Source organism: Nesoenas mayeri, assembly GCF_963082525.1.
Source record: "Nesoenas mayeri genome assembly, chromosome: 1".
Taxonomy (NCBI): domain Eukaryota; kingdom Metazoa; phylum Chordata; class Aves; order Columbiformes; family Columbidae; genus Nesoenas; species Nesoenas mayeri.
Genome location: NC_137541.1, coordinates 192,357,655 through 192,384,061, shown reverse-complemented (window position 1 = coordinate 192,384,061; position 26,407 = coordinate 192,357,655). Strand labels below are relative to the sequence as shown.

The window sequence follows — 26,407 nt, the reverse complement described above, 5'->3', positions numbered from 1 at the left end:
TAGCATCTCCCTAATTGCTAAATAACCCATACAGATAGCATTTCATCTTCAAAACTCTGAACAGACATCAGCTCACTACTCCATGAGGACTGAAAGAAAATGTTTTACAAATAACAGAAGCAATGAGGTTATGAGATTTAAGCCAAACCCGTCCAGGAAACTGGTAAAGTAAGGATATGAGAGTTCTCAAAACAGCTTGGTCTTGAGGCAGGTTGCTTTAGTATGTAGTGAAAATTAGTTTCCCATAAATTATCCCATCGGTGTGGAGAAACAGTGACTCCAAACCCAAAAGATTAGTGTTTTAGAGGGACTTGGAGAAAAAAAGGGAGAATAATGTTGAAGATTCACCAATGGAACCCTGCCACTCCCCATTTTCTTTAGGGGTTACTGCCCTGCTGGATTCCGACACCCACCAGCAGTAGAGCACTCGCTCACTGCAAGTAAATTACTCAAATCTAGGAATCAACATAACTGTCAGACTAACGTCCTTATTACACTAAATTTCCAAACCAAAAATCTCACCCAATGTGAAGTCACTGGTGCAGCTTCAAAGACATTTTCAAAGCTCAGCAGTTATCTGTGGGCAGACACCTTCCATTCCCTATTGCATTATCTTTTATAGGAGTTACAGATTACAAAGATGATGTTCTTGATCTCTGTCCTTAAGCAATTACAGTACGTTGATTTCATGCAAAATTTTCTTGATTTTTAAATAGAGATGTTTGCAATATACTTTTAGTGTTCGCTTTCCACTTCTGACAGGCTGCCCTTTTTCATCGCATGTATCGTGTAATCTACAAGTTCATTCCTCTCACATCCTGTACTTACAGAGCTTAGCAGTTATATCCTTACATGAAAGATCCAATTAAAACACTGAAGCCTCAGACGATTTTTAGTACTTCTTTTCTGTATTAATACTCATTAGGGAGGAAGATGTGCTAATAAAAGATGTTGAAAAGTACTTACTCTAGTCCACGCAGTTGTTTCCAAGCCAGCTTTCAGGCAAACAGTGACTACAACATACTGCAAGGAAATAAAGAAAAAAGACTACTTGAGTACTAACATTCTCAAATTCAAAGGTGTTCACAGCCCAAATTCCACCTTACACCTAAAGTTACTGCCACTTAGGTACCAACCCAGGAGCTTGGCAGTGTGGGATGGGGGAAAGACAGAACAGAAGATGTTTTTGGTGCATATCCGCGGAAAAAAGAAATAAAATGAAAAAAAAGAATGGGGAAAATAATGCACACAGCAGAAGTTTGATTTTATTTTACTCATATAGTTTCTTCTGATTTACACCACAGAAAACGTGTAAAGAAATTCTACCATTCAAAAATTGCTAGGATACATAAACTTACAGTGTAAACTATGTTTCCAACAAATAAATAGTCAATTCCTTGGCCATTTGTGAATACTGCATCTGAAAGAAAAAAGAAAAATTATAATATTTGAGTTTATCAACAGAACAGATGAAATAACAAGGAAAATTCTGAGAGAAAATAACTGGTCCCAACCTTGCCTATGCTCAGATTGAACATATATACACTGTCCCAGCTGCCAGAACCCATCCTAGCAAAAGATGCTAACATGTAATTTGCCTGTAAGAGCTGAGGTATTTCAGTGTCACTTTTTCTGTCACTATCGCTCTGTACTACTTATTGGCACCTCTAACAAATCCCACTACTTGCTGTGCCTGGGAAAGAAAAAGCCTGTAAAGCACCAGCTGATCTGTGGTGAAACAGAGCTGCATTTTAAAAAGCTGCAAAAGTTTCACCTGTAAAAGACACATGTAACATCTAAAATATCTTACTGGAGGTTAATTCAGTAGCTGAGCAGCATCCAGTCTCCGCGCACCCCTTCTCTAGTCAAGTGTGCACAAGGGTAAGTATGTGTTAATCTATCATTTGAAAGTGCCAACCTTGGCAATGTGTCAAATGCCTCTTTAGTCTTTCTTAGCCCTTGTTGAATAAAAGCGTAACACCACGAAAGCACATTCAACAGCCACACTAATGCCAAATGAACTTGTACTCACAGGAGCTTTCAAGAATTACTCAAGCATAATAAGTATTGCTATTTTCACAGCTTTTAAAAGCAACTGCAAGAGAAATACATAAACAGCAGGGATGAAAAAGGCTTAAGATAAAACCTTGGACCGGTTCCTAAACACATACTGCTTTGCACAGTGCTTGTACTATGAGGGTACCATTTTGCTAGGTTTGCAAAACTAGATCTGACATTCCTAACTAGAGTAATCTACTTAGTTAACTACGTTCCTGTAACATAGGTGTCCAGGATCAGTACATTTGTAAGTTTCTAGAGAAGAGGCTCTGACACCCTGACCGGTGTGGTGAAGACTCTGCCCAGCTTACAGGTAAAAAGACTAAGACAACTACATATTTAGTCAGTGCAGCTGCACCAAGACACTTGTTATAGTTTTCTTCTAGAATGGCTGCATGTGGTTGTCTCCAAATAACTGACAGGTTGTGAATATTTTCTAGAAATTACTGGTACATATCTATACATCCCTGCTTTCTTTTCTCTTTTAAACCCTAACTACCAGGTAACAGCAGCAAACAGACTAGTCACTAACATGATAACAGGAGCTATAGCCTGACACAGTTTGATTAGGAATTGGTTTAGTTTCTAACCGCTGTGATCTCTATGAGCCCAGCTCCTCCCCTGGTACTCAGGCATTCATCACATCATTCACAAATACACATCACGTTTTAATAGTCACTTTACTCTTTGCTCTAGTGTCAATGAAAGAGGTGAAGAGCACTAGAGAACTGAGCCTTCTGTGCCCAATGAACCCCAACATTGCCAAAAGTCTCAGTTTATTAAGAAAAAGGCATGTCTAAATATGTGTCGGTTTTGATAGATTTAGAATAGTTAGCACTAATGACTCTGCCAGTATATTGCTCCAGTGCAACATCACATCGCACAATTAAGAAATTGAATAAGTTTTGGTGTAGGTATCATTTTTTTTGAAGTCACACTTTAATGCAGTAAGTTAATGTCTTTTTTTTTCAGTGATTTCCCTGACCTTCCACTTAGGAGGCTAAACAGTCCTGAAAGGAATGATATTTCTTTTAATGAGAACAGCAGGACACTCAGTGAACATTCATTTCTAAAGCTATACAAGTGCCCATTCATGGACCACATGCACTTCACATTCTAAGGAACCTGAGAGGTTAAAAAGCATCCCAGTGTGAATGGCAGATTTTTGTCCCTGGTACTAAAATCCCTTTTTCACTTGGAAATACAAAGAAACTTAAACTCAACATTCATTCCTTTTCAGAAAGCAAACTAAGCAACATATTCAAAGGAACTCAGAAAGTTACCATTTGAGTGGGTGAGTATTCCAGTCTTATAATTTTAATTGTTGATATTCAAAGTACGTTGTCTATTTAGGAATTAGGTAGAAAAACATTTATGGAAAACACAAAACCGGTTATTATTCTTTAAGTGTAACCACTACAGACGTCAGCCTAAAATTACTGAAGTTGGATTTAAAGAAGAGCTATTAGAGATTAACATTTCTCATCAATATAGTGAAAGAGAACATCAAACCTCCTCAAATCAAAACTAAAACCAACCATAAAAACTCCTCTCCCCCAAAACTGAACTGAGCTCCCAGCCCGAAGTATGGCAGAGAGGAAAGTCCCTTTCCTGTACAGTTCAGACAGTGCGTGAAGCTGCTGATACCAACATTTTATTCAGCCACGTAGAGAGACACAATCCTGCCTCCCACCAGTATCTTTACCATCATGTCTCTGATGTGAGCATCCATATTCCCTCCCTTTCCATTTTCTTTCACCTCTGCCCCAATTAGTCCATCCTGGAGCTTAGAGGGTTTTCTTGAACGTAGTGTTTTCCAAGAAAGAGTTTAGGTTTTGAAAAAATCATTCTTTTAGATAAATACTATTGTCCTCCGCTGCCCCCAAATTCCTCATGTGATCTAGTCCTGTTTCTTATGAGAGTAAAAGAACAGATTTCCCATGGCTCTTCCAGCCCACACAACTATATTGTGAAGCTAGGTAGGAACCATATGGGAGTTACTGTTCCCTGAAATATCATGTAGTTGCATTATCTTTCACAGAAAACAAGATTTAATAAGCCTAATCTGTACAACAAAAATCTCATTTTCTCAAATCTGTGACTCTTGATCTGGCCTCCTTCCATTCCAGCCAATTCATTTGTTCCACAGACTCCAAAAGTAGTGAAATCTCTCTAGTTTATCCTACATTTTACAGTACGGTGTTACGGAATGGGAAAGGTCCAACAAGATATAAAGAAAATGGCTGTAAGGCAGCTGTTGTAAGAACATTATACAGTAAGAAGTTGAGATATCAACCCACTACCAGAAAAATAAGACATTTCATAGAACACTATTCAATATTAGAGTAAGACTTCTTGGCAAAACAGCAGTTTAATTTTTAATGTATTAAAGTCACTATATGAACAATAATTATGTTAAATTAGAATAAGTTCTCAAAGCCATTAGATAACTAGCCAAAGTTCAGCAGCTACAGCCCATTGAACTGTCTGTCAGCGTTATTTTCTTGGGACTTGTCCCGACCCCCCCGTTCTGCAAACACGCTGGTCTGTAAGTCCGAATACCAGTTACTGATGCAAGACATAATGAAGCTCTTACCGTGCTCCAGCACTTTCAGTGGAAACCAGAAAAGAATGATGGAATGGATCAGGGCATTGATGCAGTGACCCCAGAAAACCTGAGGGAAAACAAACCAAGTCATCAGTGAAGTCCAAAACTCTTGACCTCTCTAACTCCTCACAAACACTTCTTTGTGTAGTTTTGAGTCAGACAATGTTTGTCCTGAAGTGAAATACCTAAACTTCTGCAGGATCTATTTCCTCCTACAATTTCTGCTCTTCCACAAGAAAACACTGGTCCAGTTGGATGGTTTATTCTAACAACTTAAAACATAATAGGCTAGCATGCTTGCAATTTAAGATCTTTGTCAAAATAAAGCAAACAGATGGAGCCACCGTTCTTTAATTACCTCAAAGAATGATTTTAGAAGATTTATTCAATACTATGAAACATTCTATTTTCTTTTAACAGGCAAACACTTTGTGCCCGCAATTTTAAACTTATAGATAATGCTGTTTGCTTTATGTACTCTACAATTTTCTCTCTGAACAAATCAATCATACAGCATGATTCAGAAGTACATTTAGATGTGCCTGTTATGGAATAAAGACAGAATTCTAAATGCTGGCATTTTACAGCATTTAAATAGAGAAATGAAGTAAAATGTGTTCTTCAAAACTCAAAAGTCCAAATAAACCAATTACAATTTTATTTTCCAAAATAACTACGGGACTAGAGCTATACTAATTGTGAAAAATCTCTCCAGTAGAAAGCATGATGACAACTTGTATATTAAATACAATCCAGGAGATGTTATCCAGTTGCTATGAAAGTGGTAAACTCACCACTTATCAGTAGTTGTGAATTAAAAAACCAACAAACAAACAACAACAAAAAAACCCCAACAACAACAACAAACATACTCAAATACAAATCTTACTTTGAATAAAACTTTATGAATATTTCAGGACCAGTTTCAGCTGAAGCCATAGCTGAAAATCCTTATCGAAAAACAATGAGTTTATTGTTGTCGTTGTTAAATAAAAAATGTAAGCCCTTGAAAAGAACTGGCAGGTAGAACAATCTCGATCGCGGTGGCTACCATACAGCATCAGTAACAATGGGGAGCAAGTTATTTTCTAATGACAAAGACCTGGAAAATAAGAATGCTCATGGTAATTCTTAAAGAAACAGATATTCCCTTACCCTTGTGTTGAACCCATCTGCATTCTGAGTAATTTTGTATAGCTGTGGAAATCTAAGCATACTATCTTGAGTACACGATCGTTCAAAAATTCCCAGAGTAAAAGGTGGCAGCGCTGTGAAAATCTGCAAGAAAAGTAAATACTAATCAAAAGGAGCTATTAGTTTTAAGTGGATCTCAGATAATATTTCAGTATCTGGACAATCACAAAATTCCCAGACTTCAAGTGAAGACTTATTATGAACTAGCATGTTATTTGACAGTTTTCAAATGTCCAAACAAGTCCAAGCATGAATTTCAGCAAGTCACAGCTCTCAAATATTGATTTATGAACAAAAGAAACATGAATGAAAATGTGTACTATTAACCAATTAACTTAAAGCCAAGAAGTTAAGTATCACTAGTTTCTGATGTATCAGCTAATATAGGAAGTGTAAAACACATCAGACTGCAAAGGAAAGACAACATGTGCTTTTTCGAAAAAGCCTTGTGGGAATGGGTTCAAATATAGCTGCAGTTATAGCCGCAATTAAATACGTAATATGCTTAACCAAAGCTAAGTTTACAGACAAAGTATATGTGGAAATCACATTAAAAAAACTCTACTGAAAAACAAAGGCTATTCTGTATTATGGTACTTTGGGGATTCTCCAAGGCAGGCATGAACTGATAGGGAAATATTAACTGGTGTGTGTGTCTGTGCTACGGGCAGACACTGAGATGACCCAGCTTGGGAAGCTTCCCAGGAGAGGCAGCAGGACACTCTGCCAGAAGCAGAGTAAAGGAGCCTCCGCTGGGTCCCACACTGCTGCTCTTAAAGCACTTCCAGGATCTGAGGCAGCTCATTTAAGGGCAGTTTGGGTATCCATGTTTCTTGCAGTCCGCAGTGCAGACACATCGTGAAAGTAATACCAGTGTGCATGTCTGAATACTAAAATTCATTCACTTCCTTTTACATTAAGGGTTTATGTCGGTAAAGAATTTCTAATCCTATACATACACATGTTTTTAGCTGTTTGAGAAGTGTTTGAGAAGTTAAGAAGCAGCTTGAAGTTATGAACTGTTTGTGCCGTGTGTGCATGTTTGCAGAAGTTGGGCCGTGGTTCCCACCAGCAGCGAGTTGGCAGACAGGGAGAGACAAAGAGCAACAGCGAGGACTAGAGACTGGTGAGCATCCAGAATTACATCCCTAAATCCAACTGGGAATGTGTTTCTGCTCATAAATCGATAAACCAGATGGTTAAAACGGCAGTAGGTTGGGGGTGGGGAACCAAAACTAAGAACACTGGTCCAATATATTCCAAAAAGGGCACGTTCTCATAGAGCTTTAAGGTATTTACCCAGGATTCCCATGTTTATTGGGGCATTTACATTCTCACTTGAAGTAAAACTCCTGGTGTTTTTGTTTATGAAAGTAAACTTCCAGTGTGAACTAGTGCAAAACCAGGAATTACAATGCTACTATGATTTCCTATACTTAATATTTTAATTATACTGCTAATGAAATCAAGGGTTAATCTGCACAGGAGAGAATGACACAGCTAACACCACTTTAAAATCTCATCTCTTCAAACCGTGCAAGACTGTAATACCTACTAGCACTTGATTCATTATGAATCCATGTGACCAATTCTAATTTTAGAAAATTCCGACCTTACAAAACAAAAAGACAGGACTCTTCAGCATGGGACAAGATTGACAAGAGTAACAAGCAGCTGTTCAAATAGGCACTGCTGCAAGACATTAAAATAGAAGGCTACACAAAAAGAAAGTAGTGAAATGTTTTCACACAGTACATGGTTGATCTATGGAACTGCCTGCCAGATGATGCTGTGGATGCAAGAAGCAATTGGAAAAAAAAAGGGGGTAATTTTTACTTCACTAATTGTAGAAGATGAGTTTCATCCATGAACTTTATGTAGGGTAGGCAGATTCACCAAATCAGGTTTAAAGATAATAGATGCAAATATCTAAACATGAATGACAGCGACTGAGGAACAGTCAGGAAATCAGGGTGAAGAGAATCAAGGGAAGAGAAAATCCCTGAATAAATATCTTCCATGGAGAATACGAAATCTTATGAAATATGATGGTTTGTGCCATCATTTTTAAGATTAATATGACAGAAGTTAAGTGTTTCTATTAATAATACTCAGTGATAATTTGATGGCTTTTTCTGTATTATCATATATTTGGAATGAGAAGTCTTAAAGCAAAAAATTAAATTTCCTCCCTCCAAAGAGAAACGCTAAAGATTTTTCAACACTGGAAAAGTGTCTTAATGGCTTATAAATACAGATACCAGGCCACTCATCAGTAACATTACAAAGGTAACACTATCAAAAACACCAGCACAGGTCACCGGTATGCTATGGAACTTGGTCTGAGAGATCTTCTAGACTTTAATCAATATTATTGATTAAACAATATTAATGATTGAAGTGATAAAGTCATGTGGCACAGTGTGGAACTCTGCGTAGCACGGCAAAAATCAGAAATCACTTCTGGACTGACAGATCGTGTTCTTGGTTCAAGTGAAAAATACTGGTAACGCAGAGATGCTGCTTCCTTTTCTGTAGCTAATGCAGTCTGAGCCAACCCAAAGCCTCTGCCGGACACTTCTCTGAGCATTTAACTGTTAGAAGGTCTGAGAAAAAACAAAACAAATCAAAACTCAAATACTAAGACGATTTATTTTGAAGATAAAGAGTCAGCAAAATATTCAGTACAAAAGTCTGAAGATGCTTTTGAAGAGGAAATCAAATTCCATCTAAAAGCTGCAGAGTTTTAGGGAGGCTACACTAGGCCAAACGTGTTTTCAAGGTGTTTTCCCAAATTTATTTTTATCATAAAAACACCATCCAAAGTAATTTTTTTTAATCTACCTCAGAGTGGATTCAAAATAGCTTTTACAAATGAAATCACCTTCCCTGAAATACATCCACGACAGTGACCTGTGAGAAATGGGACACATCAAAATAATATACAAGTCCCAAGCACTATCAAGTAAAAACATGTAGCACTTACCACATTATATAGACCAATGCACCATCGCTCAAATAAGATCTGCCCCGAAAATCCATTAACAAAAGCAAACCAAAGCTGAAACAAAGAAAGACAAGTTACAAGAGGCTTTAGATTACTATTGCAGTACATATTTCCAATTACAGTAGAGGAGAAGGAAGTGGAACATGGACCATCATCTGGAGACAGCTGCTTGTCATGCTTTAAAAATGATTATCAGCAGTGCCAGGCAGTTATTCTCTTCTAACGTCTTACTAGAGTTTAAATACTGCTTATCTAAAAAAAGTAATTTAAAAAGTACTGCTTATTTAAAACAAAATACCCAGGTGATGGAGCAATTTGCTGTACTTGCATCATTACTCTAAAAAATAAATGGCCTCAAATGATTTCAAAATCTTTATTGCTGGCAAATTAACATGCTTGAAGTCAGAAGCCAATCTTGTTTCCTTCATGACTGGCAAAGACTGGAATTTTCAAGGTAAATATGTTTTGACAGAAGCACTCCTTGATTTCTGCATCTTATGTTCACAGATGCAGAATTATAGCGATACCAACTTATCAGTGACATAATCATATTACAGTTTAATCATCTATATGATGTAAACAACTACCGATATAATAATTAAACATCAGAAGAGGTTGCTGAAAGAGGCTGTGGAGTCTCCATCCTTTTACAAGTTCACAAAACCCAAGTCAGCAAGCCCTGAAGCAACCTGGGTTGAGTTCAGTGTTGACGCTACTTTAAAAGCAAGAGGCTGAGCAGACAGCCTGGGAGCTGCCCAGTTCCCACAGGGGGTGTGACGCCGTGAGCCCAAGAAACCGCTGTGTAAACACTTGTCAGCATCTCCTGGGACCTGGTCTCCTTAAGCTTACTTCTTATCTTGTTTAAGCAGCTTTTTGAAGCAAGACCTGCTTTACTGGGTTGGAACAAAGTTTCTTAGTGGGCACTGAAAGCAGCTTATGAAAGAATGAAAGATGGGAATGAATTATCTTCTCCCAAGTGACCTGGAAGAATTATCAGAAGTTTAAGGACATCCTGAAACAGTTTGCAAGTGAATCATTGCACCTAATAGACTAACAAAGGATTTCTGTGAATTTGTAGCTGTAGTCCCTTTTAAAATCCACACCGCACCAGGGCACTTCACTCAAAACTAACTCAACATTGTGTGTGGGAACACTCCCCCTCCTCATCCCCTTTCAACATGTTTTGTCCTGTGTTTACTTTACAAGATCCCATTGCACTGGGTATCGCAGAGCAGTCAAGTGATGGCCCTGCCTCTGTCCTTCCCACTGACAGGCAGCTTTTCTGAGCCCATTCTGTCACTTGTATACAGCAGGTACTCTCCTACCAGCATCATTTATTCTCTGGCTCACATAGTATTAATGTCCTAGCAAAACACCTCTGGTAACAACTAGGTAACTGTATGTCATCTGATATCTTTGCTCCCATCCAAAATGGATATAGAATAATCAGGACAGAAGACAAGAGAAGATAACAAAACCACACCAAGGCCTACAACTGTTGTCCTAGATGCAATATCTAAATAGACAGGACACTTCAGTATGGGACAGAGGCAACTTAAAGGAAGATTAAAATATTCCGAGATTGACAAGAGTAACAAATAGCTATTCAAATAGGCATTGCTGCAAGACATTAAAACCACAGGCTACACAAAAAGAAAGAAGTGAAATGTTTTCACGCAGTACATGGTTGATCTGTGGAACTGCCTGCCAGATGATGCTGTGGATGCAAGAAGCAATTGGGGAAGAAAAAAAATCACACAAGGAAAGCTGGAGACCAGATGAATCTGCCAGAGAACTATCACTGTTCACAGAATATCAAAAACAAGGTTAGCTGAACTCTTATTCTGACCCTCTACAGCTGTTCTTACATCTATTATATCACCATTCTTGTTTAAAATTAATCATTTTAATGCACTCACTGTTCAAGTGAGAAGCAATGACACTGATCTCAACTCATTTGCTTATAGATATGCCTTGCACAGTAGGCCAGCTATTTAAAACTTATTTCCTACTTTTTTTTAACCCTTCAGCTGCTCCTTCTAGTAGAGCATTTCTATTGATTTCGCCCTACATTATTCTGAAGTTTGTGCTTTTCTATACCTGCTGCCTTTCTTGCAGCCTGTAGTTCTAGTAGTGCCCCTGTAGGCTCTTAAGGGCCAGCTGTTTCATTCAATTTCTATTTTGTTGAAATGTATCAACCTAATACAAACCACAAATATTTGTTCAGTTTCAAAAAAAAAAAATCATTTCTATCACATTGCAAGTCACGCATTCATTTAAATTAAATAAGCATTTAAGTGTTCGCCTCTCCAGCTCTGTCCAGAAAAAGGGCACAGGGAACACACATATTCTGCATCCCAACTTTTTACATCACTTCCACTGTATTGACACCTTGGATGATCACTGCTCTGTACATCTCACTCTAAGGACTCAATTAATAGCCCAAAGTACCATCCTGACCAGTCTTACTGTCACACTTGGAGTGTTTCAACCATTTGCATACCTCAGCTCTTCAAATGAAAGATATTGAAGATCTCGGGTACAAAGCCTGAGGTCTCAAAAAGAAACCACAATTAATTTGGGGCTGTCAGGTTTATCTTCTTTTTTTAGTGGTTTCTTCTTTTAAGAAGAAACAGAGCTTTAAAGCAGCCTACTCCCAGATATTTAGCAACAATGATCGAGGCATTTATCATTTCCAGGCTTCTTGCAATTAATTGCAGCTATGAATGAGGGCAGTAATCCTAGAAAACAAAAATAGCTCACAAATCAGAAGCCTGTCCACCCAGCTGGCAACCTCAGTTTGTGCTCCATTCAGTTTTCTAGATCCCACTAGGCAAAGTAAACTTCAAAGGTTTGGTAGCAAATATTGAGGTCTCTTATAATATTGGCTCATGCTACTTAGAAAACCATTGCTTTCTGAAACCGCAGTGTCCCACAACTAGTCCTCCCAGCAACAGACTTTTCTGATTTTCCATCAAGAGCAGAAAACACAGCAGCCAGACTTTCTGTAGTCAGCCCATGGCTAGAAGAGAAGCCTCAAACCAAGCAAAGCTAACAGCTTCGATACACCTTTCCCAACAAAACTATTAGCAGTAATGAAGTGAAAATACAATATAAAACTTGGAAAAAGCAAAGCTGCTAAGATGCCTTACAAAGCAGCAGAACAAGCAAAAATCACTCCCTGAACAACCTGATTCTTTCCACTCAAAGCTCCTACCCTACCCCAAGCAGGTGATGCAGAATTCCTTAAAGACGCTGCTAAAACCACCTTCAGATTAGCTAATTACTGTAGGAGAACATTGAGATGGATGTGTCTGACTGTGGTAAATAGGCATCTAGTTCTTTAGTCTTCTGCAGAGTCTTTCAACATTGCAAACTTCTCTGTAGAAAATTCTTTCTCCTTCTTTCAAGGCTGCTATGATTTAGATGGACAAGAACTAACATTCAGAGAGAGCTCAAGGTCCTGCTGTTTCAAAAGCCAGATTTGAACTATTTTTCTTTTGGCGGGATCCATGCAGGTGAAAATTGGAAGTGAGAACATTCCCAACATTTACACACGTCTGCGTGCACCAGACGCTTCAAACTGTGCAAAAGCTGTCACATGTACGACACACTGAAAAACAACGGCTACGCTTGTCTTTTCCAGAAATTCACATTATCCAATGCCAGTTGACAGAAAGAATATCATGTACTTCCTCAATACCTCAATGTCAAGAGCAAACCAGATACTCTGCATAAAACATACATTTATTCTGAATTTAACACAAGCCACAAATTGTCACGCATGGTTTAAGGACTAGTTGTTTGTAGAGAGAGTATGGTATTCTTTAAGGTCAGCAAGGAGGAAAAAAACCCAAAAAACAACAACCCTCTACTTCAGCATTCCTGTTAACAAAATGTACTCAATGTATTTGAAGTTGCAATAACCCATGCTTGACTCAGACTTGGTAACCTAGGAGGAAAATTTGCCAAGCCTGCCTAGCTTGCCAAGCTCCAGGGGTTTGTAGGGCTCAACTCCAGTACTGCTATGAATAAATGGACCCAAAGTTATTAAACTGCTTTTTTGGCTGGGAAAAAAAAAAAAAATAAGCCTTTTCACTTTAACTATTACCTGGCTGCCAAAAAGCTGCACAAGCTTATTGTAACTCAGCTACAAAATACATATTTTTCTCCCAAGGAACAAGAGGTCCAATTTAAATGTAAAGAAATTCAGACCTAAGGCTAAAATCTGGGTTGATATATTGCTGCTCTTTATTATAGTAGATATGGCAAAGATCTGAAACCAGCAGATATTCTGCACGAAGACAGTGGAATTTTGCAAACTGAAAACTAGCCCGTGTTTCCTGCCTTGAAGTGTGGTCACATTCTTTAAATAAGAAACCCCACTGCTGAAGCTCTGGATACCAACTGCCATGTGGGCACTTCACCAGTAGAGAAAGGGGAAAAAAGAGGAAGAATCAAAACCAAAAACCCCGCTGCCTTCTTCCAGAGGTCAACAAAGGCCAGAGAGGATAATACTTGGTTAGTATTGCCTTGAGCTGCAGGCAAACTGAGGATCGAGGTAGAACAGTCCCACACTTCTGTTTTGAGCCACACAGCCCACTCACCTGCTCTAGAGTATATTTTGAGAAAAGTTCAAGTATTATTTTCAAAAAATATTCCCACTTGAGCAAGTTGGAAGGCAATTTTAATTGCATTATTGCTTCATGCATAATTACCGCAACATTAATGCCTGAAATAGTAGGAGCTAATTTATTTAAGTGCTCTAAGGCACTGGGATAGCAAATCATCCATTCTAAACGTGTATATTTATGATGTCTTGATAATAGACAGCTTAACGAGTACTAGAAATATTTTCCCAATTCTGCTAAAGGGCGCAGAAAGCTAATGTAGTCAGGGTACCAACAACTGCCACAGGCACCAATTATAGTCAGACTGGATGCCTTTACTATTCAGAAATGAGTTAAATTCTCAAAATATCCTCTCAGCACACACGCATTTTGAGTGTTCTTACCAAACAGGCTTATTTACAGTTTGCCTAATAAATCAGGTTTGTGTGTCTCCTGTGCAGTTCATTAATAATGTATCCCGATTAAAAATCTCTCACTACAGAAGTCTTTCCCAATGCCGGGATCTTATTCATGCCTAGATGCACACAATCTTAAAATAATCCTTTCATTAGAGAACGTACAGCACCGATTCGATAATATAGGTAAAGAGCCTTATTAATAAGACTTGACACAGTATGCATGGTTGCCTGGGACTCACATGATTTGCCAAGGAATATTGCACTTGCTCCTTTTATTCCCTCCACTGTTTATTAACTCTTTGATGAAAACCAATAAACATTTTTCAACTGAAAAGCATTTGCTCTAGGCCTTTGCACCCTAAACAAGTGCCCATTTAAGTTTAATAATCATCTCCAATCTTCTCCGCCAGTGTCAACAATTTTTTTTCAAGTTTCATGATGCTTTTGCCTCATTAAAAATACCCTATGCATTTACTGCAAAGCTTGGTCAGAAACATATTCAAAGTAGCCAATACGATTGAGGTTTCCCAGCTTTAAACATTAATTTATTAAATAAGCCTGAACAGCTGTTATTTCTTCCATTGCTGACTACAAACAATTTATATTTCAGCATACAAAAGAGCACAGTTTTATCAGCCTCATCTTCCTCTGCTTATAGAAGAGGCATTTGTGGAAAATTTGATTTCTTCCTTACAGATGGTGTTTCTGTGCTCTTCTGCTCTAACCCATCAGCCACCAGCATCTTTCCTCCACAGCACAGGGAATTCAACGTTCAACAGGAGAGGCAAACACAGCGCAGAACAGAGAGGGGGGGTTGAGGAGCCAGAGGAGCATCACCCCACAGGTACACGGACAAGTATCTCTTGCAGTTTATTTCCTCAGAATAGCTCTGAAGATTTTAAAATTAAATAATTAGCCCGCCTCTGTCTTTTTCCTCAATGGTTACCACTGGATAACAATCATGTTTCTTGCTCCAGGAGATGTGAGCACTGTGTAAAGATACCGCATTTGCAGATGACTATGCAGGATACATCAAAGGACCGAGCCATTAAGACACGAGCAGATTGCCTTCTCCAGCAACATTTGGCCCTGATATACTGATTAATGCGTTTAAAAAATACCCAACAAAACAAGCAGGCCATGCAAACTCCTTTTCTTCACAGTGGTGTTTTTCTTTTTTTGTGTTCCTTGAGTTATATGAACACCTAATCAGTACACCAAATTATTCATTTAATATTTATGTCACTGGTAAAATGAACAGGCAGCCCATTAGAACAAATTTAACAGAGGGCTGCAATCTGACTTTTTTTTTTAATCTTATGAAACCAAGTAGGGAAGCGGCAGAATATTTCTCCAGTTCTTTTGGTGTGAAGTGTTCCAGGGACTTAATATTTCTCCAGCACGTTACTTGCTGCAGAAGCAAGCCTACAATAATGTGATTAGAAACGGCCTGTGTTGCCAAAGGGCAGAGGAACTTGCCAAAATATGTGGTTAAACTTTGCAGTTCCTCAGAACATTTCCCTTTTACAAACAGAGCCAGCTCTATTCTGAATTTATTTTTCATCCTTCCCTAAGACTTCTGCAGTATCAAAAGAGCTGACACTGCTATGCTGAAATTGTCTCATCATGTATATATGCAACACCCTAGAAGTGACAGGACTCACATACTGACTTCTTAAAAATCAAATGAAAAAAGAACCTGGCTGAGGACAGTTCAGTCAAGCCCTGTCAGGACGCAGAGTTTCAGCATGATTGCATGGTCAAGGGGGTCCAAACCACAGCCTGGGCAAGAGTGATGACGCTAGGAAGTTACTTATCATTATCCTACAAAGCCAGCCATGTCCTGTCCTGGCTGGAAGTCAGGTTGAGAGGGCTGGAAGATGCCAGCTGAGAGGAACAAGGCATGAGCTTGTTGTCTACATCCTCCTCCCAACCCTGCGTGCTGAACCAGGCTGGCAAAAGCTGGAAATGTCACACCAGGCCACTGCCTGGCCTGCTGCTGAGCAATGGCAACTCATGCTATGAACCCCCAGTACCATCAGCCTTCCCTTGCAAAACAAACATCACTCCTAAAAGTCCTTTCCTTAGCAAAAAGAGCAGCTGTAAAGAAAGGTTTCCACTGAAGTGGAAGACAGGTTTATGCACACAGCAGCAGCAACTGCCGTGCTGCAGCCAACTGAGCAACAGCAACATATTTGAGGTCTGTTTTGAGTATGTTTGTTGTTGTTTCTTTTGGTGTGTGTGGTTTTTTTTGTCTGTTTGTTTTCCCTCCCAGATTTGCCTGATCAGCTTCTTTAACTGCTCTTAAGTACCAGCACATCACTGTGGAACTGAGGAGCACAATATGACTGTTAATAGCTTGGCATGTATCAAGGACAATTTATGGTATCTCCTCAGCATGTAATCACTCCAGACCGGTCCTGATACAACTTTCACAACTGAGTAATTGACTCTCATAAAAAGATAAGGACATGCTATTACATGGTTTTAAATGACCTGCTGGCTTTCCTGAAGCTAAATGGTATCTTTAACCTATTATAAACTACTAGAAGTGCTTGGGGTTTGTTACTCTTAATTTGTTCTAAAGTGCTGAAACAAATGTGCCAAGAAGACGACATAGGTTTAACTACGTATATTAATAGGTGAGGTAACATGAACAATTTCAGGTAACTTATCTAACTGAATTTTTGCTATACACTTAATCCAATAAGAATTTTTCTTTTTCCAAATGCAAGAAAAGAAGTACTTGTAAGAGAAGATTAGGGAGCTGGGGAAAAAAAAAGATACTACCACTGTAACCCAAGTAGGGGCAATGGAAGGGAAGGAAAGCACATAAATGCCTCCAGAAAAGATCAAGAGTCCAGCAAGTCTGGTATTGGATGTAAAAGCACAAGGAAAGCCAACAAAACACACAGTGCTCCACAAGCAAAGCCTGATAATGTTATGAGTTAAAAGTGAGGCTAAACCCACCAAGGCTCTTCTTTTTACACCAGGGATGTGCACTAGGGCTCACTGCAGCCTGAAAAAAGCACACCGCCACAGATCAGTAAAATATTTCAACACCTCTCACACACACACGAGGGAAAAAAAAAAGAACTTGTAGAAACCAGAAGCTTTAACAAAAATCTGGCTCGAGAAATTAGCACACAAAATGCAAAAGAAAACAGAAAAACCAACACTGCATGCATTTGGGAATGGGAGAATGGAAATGTCAAAACTCAGTACCTAAATACCCACACTGGGACGCTGCATCTTTGTGGAGCTGTATCTCAGTGGGCCACTGGTGGAATCCACCTGGTCTCATTCAAGCTGGAGGTGGCCTTACTGTAACACACATTTTGTCACATATATGTATGTACATGCCCTGAAACGGCCAACATGCAGTTTGTTTCTCTGAATGCATAGTATTCTGTTTTCACATCCAATTAGCTGAAAGAAAATAAAATCCCAAGCCCAGACCTCATTCATATAATATCCCAGGACAGCACTGCAAGTACACAGGAACACGTACTAAAGATTTCTTTGAATCTAGAAGCACTAACCCTTTAGGGGTAAAGGTTATCAGGAAGAAGGAAGATAGAACTGAATTAGAAAAAGGACTCTATAGAATGCTGTAATTCATTAAGAAAATGGTACTACTTTTGCACATGGTTTGTTTCTTCCCATCACATTGTGTAACTGGTGGTTTCCATGTAGCCTAAATGTAGGTTAATGAAGCAGAGAGTTGCCAATCCACATCCAAATGCATTCACACCTGTACAGGTACAAAGGGCGCTAGGGTAAAAAGTGATCAATATTCATTTAACGTAGCTAAAATAGAGTTGTGTGTTCTTATTTCTTGGATATGAATTTAGGTGACGTCTTATAGTAATCCAAACTATTTTAAGATTTCCAAGGACCAAATGCATTCCCAGTACTGACTGAATGATGTGACGGTGACCAAGATCCTCACTGTCACTATTCAGAGCTCCTATTTTACAGGACATTTCACTTCAGTCCTCTCCTTTCTTTCTTTTATTTGAGGAAGTCCCTTATGTTACACTTAGAAACACAGGTTCACAGATTTTGCTTTTTTTGTCACCACATAAAGGAATCCTTCTGCAGAGCTGCTGAATTAAGTGTAATAGAAGCAGTTTTGTAGCAAGGTCATTTTAGGTCTGGAACCGCAGTCCCCTCAGGATTCCCTGTTATGGCTATATGAACTGGCAGGTTCCCCTTGCAAGTCTGCTTTCCCCCTTCCTCCCTATGAAATAACATTCGGTATCTAAACCCTTGCATTAAGCTACTTTTAGCCAGGAAGTTTATATAAAGTTTGCTGACAGCTTGGAACCTAAGGAAAATAGCAAAATTAACAACAGAAAAGCCAGACCACTACAGAAACCGCAGCTCATCTTCTGTCATACTGACAAGAGCAAATCTTCACAGCCATAATCCCAGGAGCAGCCCATGTTTCTCATTACCCACAGCTATCAGCATTGAAGCACAAAGAGAAGATTCCAGCCCAAAACTAGCAGGATGCACAGTACAATCTAAAAAGCTCCCCATTACTTATCTTACATTTGTTCCCTTTTTATTTATTGATACAATCATTTTCTTGGTCAGTGGGACAAACTAAAAATAGGCAGTACTTGAAATTTTCTTTTTCACACAGCTGCTTTTAAACATGCTCCCCCTTCCCCAAAGGCTCCAAGAGCAGTTCACAGAAGGCCTCTCCCCTGCTCTCCTTGCCACTCCTCTGATGTGGAAAATACACACGATATCGGTACTTTAAGTCTAAATTGATTTCTTTACATGCTGGCAAAAGCTAAAAGACTGGGATCCTAAACATCTTTTGCCAAAATATGCAGCACATAGTAAGCACGTGCGACCATTTCACTGGTAAATTACTTATTGGTGTACTTCCCACTAAAGAAATACTGTTTGAACTTCTTTCAGAAAATGATTAGCTTTCTTGCAACTGCAATATATTCAAAGTTCTTGGTGTGCTTTTAAAGTATTTGCTCTATCTTCTGATACAGCTTTGTACAAAGAAAAAAGGAAAAATAGCTTAGACAAGAAAAACCTAAAAGTTCTCACACAGGAGCAGTATGTTCACATGATTCCTGAATTCAGTCCAAGATTTCATTACGTGGCTTTGGGAGGGTGATGTACACTCACTCACTACACCAAGCAGGCAGCTAAGCCTGCTGCTACTTATGAATAAGTCTCCTAAAAAGGCTGGCTAGCAAAGGAGAGACCACAGCAGACTCATGATGTTCACTACAAACCAGTTATTAGTTTCACAGCATTTTGCAAATGAGGATGTTTTTAACCAGAGCAAGTTAACTGGCATTATCGCCTTCCTGCTGGGAAAACCCTTCATGACAGACGACCACCACACCACCACATTGCCTCTGAACATGGGCCAGGGATATAGCTCTGGTTTCTGTAGCTTTCTACCAAGTTCCACAGAAACACAATAAGGCTGAGCCGTTACACACAATGAAAATCTGAGATGGCACCTGAGGCGACACTCACAGGAATATGGTCTACGAATGAGGTTTGAGCTTAGGCAATGCTGTAAGTAGCAACTATGAGGATGAAGACGTATTTATCATATTTTACAAAACACGGAACAAAAAATTATGAAGAAAAACTGACCACAAGCCTACTTAACAATGAGGCAGATACGTATAAACCATGAGAACACTATTTGTACAAGGCCCCAAAGCTATTTCAGAAACAAAGTGAATTTATATTCTGAATTGAATTTCCACAAACTAACTACACTATAGACAGCAAGTGTTGCTGGCTTTGAATACAGCAGTGGGAGGCAGGGAAATAAGCACAGAAAGCACCCATACCATGATTCACTCCATCTACACAGAACAGCGCAACTCCAGCTGCTGTACAAGTCCCTTCTAGTCCTCCAACAGAAGTTGTGCTTCAGAACTAGACACAGGTGCAGAAAAACACCTGAAGAGTGCAAAAGGAGATAAACAGATGTTTTCCACTTATAAGCCAAAATAATTAAACGCAAGGGAAATGTGTATTTGCTCCGCCTTAATGAATCCTTGGGACAGTGAGCTCTTCAGAACACAACTAAAGCTCCAAAAGGCATTCTTCTTTATGGAAACCACATATTATATGAAAATTTGTCTAAGTAAACCATACTTATGGCTTTCCCCCTACTGCATTCTCCTTCGTGCAGAATGTAGCAATTTAACACCTGTGTTGAAACAATCTAAGAACTTCAAAAAACAAAAGAACCAGCACAGCACACCCTGTAAATTGAAGGCAACCAGGAAATAGGAAGAGTAATCAGCAGTATGGGGAGACTTCTGTTCAAGTCATATGCATTACCATTTCTTTTCTCCATGGAAGCATGCAGCAGCCCTGATACAATCTTGCTTACTGGAGAAAGTGCTCAGCTCTCTGAAGGAGCATCTCAGCATCTCAACTCCAGAGAGAGCTGCAGATGCTAACTTTGCGTAAGAGTCTCAAGACAGTCATACCCATTCAGGCCAATGGCTCATCCCACCTACTTGCCTATCTTTATCGGCACAGACATGCCAAGCCCTGGGGAAGAGCATGAATCATGCAAGTTCCAGGTACTCACTCCACTATCTGCAAATACACAGCTTTGTGGATTTTCCAAGTCTCCTGTGCCTTGCCTATGTAGTAACCTGGAACAGCTATTTCTTTGTGGTTTTCCTGTTTCCTCTTAAGCCCCTGTAAACATCCTGCAACACAACATCCTTTAACAAGGAGGTTTTTTTTTTTCAAACGCTGAGCTCAAGCACAAGCCTTTACATGAGGTGGAACCCTAATGCAGCAGTTGACAGGTTTATTTTTTAGGACCTGACTAGCAAGGGGAAGAAACACTATGAACAGGACACCAGTGAGTCAAGTAAGGCTGAGGGAATGCCACTCCTCAAATTTCAATAACTCAAACAGCTGGTTAATAAGCAATACTGAACACTTTGGTAACAACATGTTTTTACCAACTCTACCTAGAGAAGGGAGCTGGTGACCAATATATGTGAGACAGCACTACTCCAGATCACCTACAGATGTTTTCAGGCCAGTATGGGGAAAAAACCCAAACTTGTTCTAAACAATGCTGTTAAGAGGTAAGAGAAGTAATCTTGTCATCTAGGCATCACAAAGATTTCTCCAGTGGCAAAAGCATTTAAGCTATGAAATGTCTTTCACTGCATACAGCCCACAGCTAGTCTGAAATCTGGCACCCTCAGGCCATGCAGTCCTTTAAGCTATCTTAGCAGGCTCAGGAGCCTCAGATATCCTCTTATCTTACCATGCAACCACAACATGAGACCTCACTAATGCTATAAACACAGACCTCATTCTTTTCAGCACTTCAAAATTTTTAAAAACCCCACACAGCTGGTCTACTCGGACCAAGCACAAAGGGCCACAAGACAGTCAGCCTGCTATTCCTCCAGGTATTAACACTGAGCAACATGGACACCAGCCAGCCCACATCCATAAACCTGGTAGCCAGCTCTCTGGAAGAACTGAACAACACAGCAGAGCTATTGCTCTCTCAAAAGACACCAGAGACGCATCTGGAATTAAATAAAGCAAATAAACCCTTGTATTGCACGGGGCCCTCTCAGCCTCCAGTCACTCAAGAGCACCTTCTCAAAAAGAGTCATTTCAACTCCAAATAGGATATCACAACAGACAGTGACTTAATGTTTCATTTAAGACTAAGTCTTCCATACTGCAGCACAAGAACCAACTCAATTAATTTAAAATGCAGGTTTTAAGTCTGCAGAACAAACTACCCAGCCTATCATTTCAGTTTCAATCAGGCTTAGAGTGCTCACAGAACATTTGGAACCAATTTAAGTGGATTTACAATCACATCACAGTTAAACCACTGTAACTTCCTTGTGTAGGCAAGGCTGGCAAGGGAACATTTGTTTATAGTTTGGATGACGATATGAGGAGAAAGAGGATGTCAGATATAGACTTCACTGCATGGGGATTTCAGCACTGAAGGTTGAAAGGTGGGGGAAAAAGCTCATTATTTTGCTTGCACTACTCAAATATTAGAGGAAACCTTAGACCGCTTTACACTGGGATCTGTCCCACTTGCTCAATTCGAACAACACAGAATGTACCACCATATATAGCCACATCCGATCACTTCTGGGGAAAACATCCAGGATTTAATATGTTGGATCTTCTATCCTTAGCAACCTAGACATTTTTCAGATAACTTATTAAAGATCGTTAATGATTTTAACATCAACTTCTCTTTTAATCTTGCTTAATCCCCAGAAACATTATCCAGCCCCTTTTCACTGCCATAATGTTTGCTCTTCAGATAATTTAAAGATGTCAAGTGGCTACTTGCATCAGTCATCTTGCCATTCAAAAGCTGCCATTCAAAGCTGTTTTTTTTCCCTCTATCAGCATTGACAGTAACACCCAGAGGAAAAGCCCCAGTCTCAGAACTGTCGTATATAGGACAAGGCTAATTCCTGAGCTGCACTAGGTGGGAAGTCCCTTGTAAAGAGCTGACATGCACATGTTTGGACCTCAGTCCCATCAGTCCTTCCTGGGGAGCTACTCTCTACCTTGTTTGCCTTATTAGTATCAGTTTCTAGCATGAACACATGTTCCTTTTGCTCAGATACTACAATGTCCTAATTGAAGACTACTGATTAATTTCCTCTGGAAGAGAAGAGGATTTGACAAGTTAGGAAATATTTCCTCAAGTAAAGGCTACAGCAGCTGGATTTTAATAATCTCAATTATCCCACAATCAACATGCCCTCTTTGGGGTCAAAATATTTTTCATGCTGCTGAAATAGAACACAAGTTATTTCAACCTTCAGTTGAAATCACCACCCTGCCCCTGGAACTGCGGTGTAACCATTTTACAGGTTTCCAGACTTAGAGCTCAGATACCAAGAACCAGACACGTGAGAAAACAGGTTATTATATTCTATAAAAGCTTTTAGCTTACACTCAGTGTTAGAGGTGCAACCAGAGATTTAAGTGAGGAGTTGCCAAGGCTACTGTTGGGTAATTTTTCAGATAAGAGCGCACTTTCTTGAATAAATCAGTTTATACGAATTCTTGTGAGCATCGGTAACTCCAAGTTTCCTACGATTAAAAAATGAAGGACCAAGCACCTGCACAGCAAATAAAGAGCATTCATTTTATATGGCAAGTTCACAGTATGACATACATATGCACGCTATTGAACTACAAAATCAACTCACGTCCATTCTTATGGATAAATCTACAGGTTAAATCTTATTTAATACAAGTCACTGTACTCAAAAACACCATGTTAGTTTTCCCCAAAAACTAACAGAAGAGGAAGAAGAATACTGGTAGTTACAGGTTTTAACTGCACTCACTGTCAAGGTCTCTCAGATAACAAGCAGCCCATGGAAAAGCTGTTTTGCTTTGTATGGGAATTTTAAGACCTCTCAAGATTACTCCTGATACTGCACAATACTTCTCAATATAGCTCTAGATTCAGAGTCATAACCACCAACACCAATGCTTTATATACATCTTGACACAAATACAGCACAGCAAAATATTTTTTACCTTGGGTAGTTTAAAACAAAGAAACAAACCAACCCCCACACCTATCACCTAAGTGTATGACAAAAGCATATTGCAAGCTATTTCTCATGGCTGAGAGCGCTCCTGCTTGCCCACAGCCATTACAGAGGAACTTCTCAGCTTGCTCTGCAACGCATTGCCATCAGCTTGACAAACTCACAGATATCAGAGGCATATTATTAGATTCCAGTGTTCCAAAAAGCCACAGAAGACAGTTCCGTAAAAGCAGAGTGAGTAGCTCATCTTTTCACTATTATGTTTTCAGTAATTCGTCCCACACATACCAGACTAAGGCAAAACAGAACCCCTGTCAAACTGATAACATTGACGAAATGGTAACATACTCTATACTACAATAATGACTGACATACATTTCGGGAACTCTTAAAATAACCTGTTAATTACACACAGTCTAGTTACTGGTATTTGAAGGCAAAACCAAACATCACTCATGAAGACCTTCACCTACAGAAGTAGTTAATTAGATTGTCTTCCTCACTATCGTGATTTTTTTTTTTTTTAAATATTAAGCTTCTAAAGAGTTACTAACACCACTAACTTCCTGTCAGCATCAAAAGACCAAAGACAGGGAACCAGCAAAGCTGCTTCACCTCTGAAAAGGTGTGTATTTCCCATCCTGGCACCTCTGTTGTACAGAACTTCAACTGAGGAACCAGCAAAGGGAAGGCATTCTCTCTCTATTAGGAAAAATCAGGAGCAGAGCACAGACTTCAGACAGCTACCTTGTTAAGAACTTTGGGGAAAGAGCCAAAAAGACAACTGAAAAGGAGGAGGTGGAAAAAAGGGTTAACACTCTTCAAAAGGGAAAGGGCTTTGTGGTTCGCAATAGTTGCTGAAGAGTGCACAGAAGTTTTTTGACTTTTTTTTTTGCTTTGTTCTGTTTTTTAAATGAAACTGACTTATAAGCCTTCTGCAAAGAGATCTATAGTTTAATAATTTAGCTCATGGATGATGCTTTATTAACGGCATGCATCAGAGGTTATCACCGGAAAACTGGATAGAAGCCCAGATGTCTGGTTTAAGACCATTTATATTTCCTACATTTTCAAAACATTGCATGGGGCTTTAGCTGCACGACTCAGATGAACTTAATGAGAGTCATGCAGCTCTGCCTGCATATGCCGCTTTGAAAACAGAAAAGCAGTGTTTTGGGTTCTGTTTTTCTGAAGCTCTCCCTGGAGTGATTTAAAGCTGTTTTTTCCTCTCAGTCTTTTCTCTAAAGGTCTTCTACACTTCACCTCACCACGTCTGACAGATAAACAGCTGAAAACTTTGGACACCTCATTTTTCAAAGACTCCAGTACTCAGGGCTTGTGCGCTACCATGAAACCAAACAGCAAACAGTCAGGCAACTAAATTCAGCCAATTGTGTATATGTGCTCCATTTAACTGCAATAGGTTATTTCAAATCACAACACTGTTGTGGGCACCCAGAGGAGTTACAACTTGGTATCAACATATGTCATTTATTATGATTGATTACTACTTACTGTAAACTATTTTAATACCCACACATGATCAAACTTAATGTAGGTTATTCAGGTTCAAATCAAAGCTTCAGAATATACATTCTATTACACACCACACAAATTTCTATTGGAAAATTATGCCGTAAATTGTAGATTAAGGAAAAAGGGAACCATATGATATGTATAGTTTACAATATATTTTTTAAAAAATCATTTCTGTTTATAAGTTACATGAATAATTTTACTGTACTCTCATATTTTCAAATCATTTAAAATATAGATTTCCTCATTTTCTTGCATTTTCTTTAAGCAGGAGTGCTAATCTTTCCCTTTCTGAGCCTATAAATTGCCTGTTTAAAGAAGAGGCCCCCCCAGTCAGCTGGCAGCTGACAAATCTGCCTTCAGGTCCAAACAGACCAAGCCTGAGGAAGAACTGGAACTTAACTCTAACCTTTCAGTTCTGCAGTGACATTGCAGCAGAAGACTAAAGATTAATATAAAGACGGGTACTTTTCCATTTTCAGTGCTCATATTTTTACAGAAGTAAGTGATAAAAGACACCACATAAATCCTTAACAACTTCATAACAAGTTCTGAGAGAAACAACAAGCAACACAAGCAGGATCACTTCAGAGAAGCCTACCTAGATCAGAAAACACATAAATAACGTGAACAATTAAGGATCGCCAGTGGTAGGCCAGTAGGAATAATTTCAGAGAAAAACTGCAGCACAAGGATGTCTTTCCTGCATACAGGAAGGACAGACATGCACACCAACACTACTGATGCATTAACACAATTCAGAATTGTAGTTTGTGTCATTACACAAGCCATGACCCTCCCAGAAAATGCCGTCCTGATCCTGACCAGGAGTAACACACTAGAGACAGTCCCAAACAAGACGTGAGCTTGCCATCCCACAGGAGTGAGCCAGGATGACAGTTTCTTCTCAAGTTTCCTGCATTTCTTAAGACCCCTGGGCTCTAGAGAGACACATTCTAACTAAAAATACACAGAGCATCCTGTGTCAGCCTGGTGACAATCTGTCATCCTCCAGGCATTCCCCAGCTGTCAGTTTTGAACAGTATTGGTTAAATCCTCTACTGCACTAGAAGATTTTATATTCAGGTGCATTAGGTTTTTATATTCTTTGCTAAAGTGATTGTTTTTAGGTAAACGGGCAGAAAGACAAGTGGGCAGCTCTGAGACAATGAGTGCACAGCAAGTTAGAAGATGTAGGGTACTGCCCTGATCCTCCTCCAGACAATAAATATGGTATTTCCCTCCCGGATTCAGCTTGCTATTCTTCCTAACGTGGCTATTGCACTTCTGGACAGAGTATGACAAACGCTGCAAGCACCATCCTGCAGCTGATTGCCATAGTCCCAGTAATTTTTCTTTTATGTAGAATGCACATGTGCCTGACT

The 26,407-nt window shown here is 39.3% G+C and overlaps 1 protein-coding gene across 1 annotated transcript in view; it reads right to left on the bottom strand.

Moving 5' to 3' along the window:
• ATP8A2 (ATPase phospholipid transporting 8A2) overlaps window positions 1–26,407 on the bottom strand; it is a gene marked incomplete at both ends in the record, with an annotated part of 185,474 nt that overhangs the window by 8,681 nt on the left and 150,386 nt on the right. The window contains 5 exons of the mRNA XM_080364292.1: window positions 967–1,023; window positions 1,359–1,420; window positions 4,655–4,733; window positions 5,822–5,944; window positions 8,847–8,921. Coding sequence (XP_080220418.1) covers window positions 967–1,023; window positions 1,359–1,420; window positions 4,655–4,733; window positions 5,822–5,944; window positions 8,847–8,921 — 396 coding nt within the window. The remainder of the gene's footprint in view (window positions 1–966; window positions 1,024–1,358; window positions 1,421–4,654; window positions 4,734–5,821; window positions 5,945–8,846; window positions 8,922–26,407) is intronic.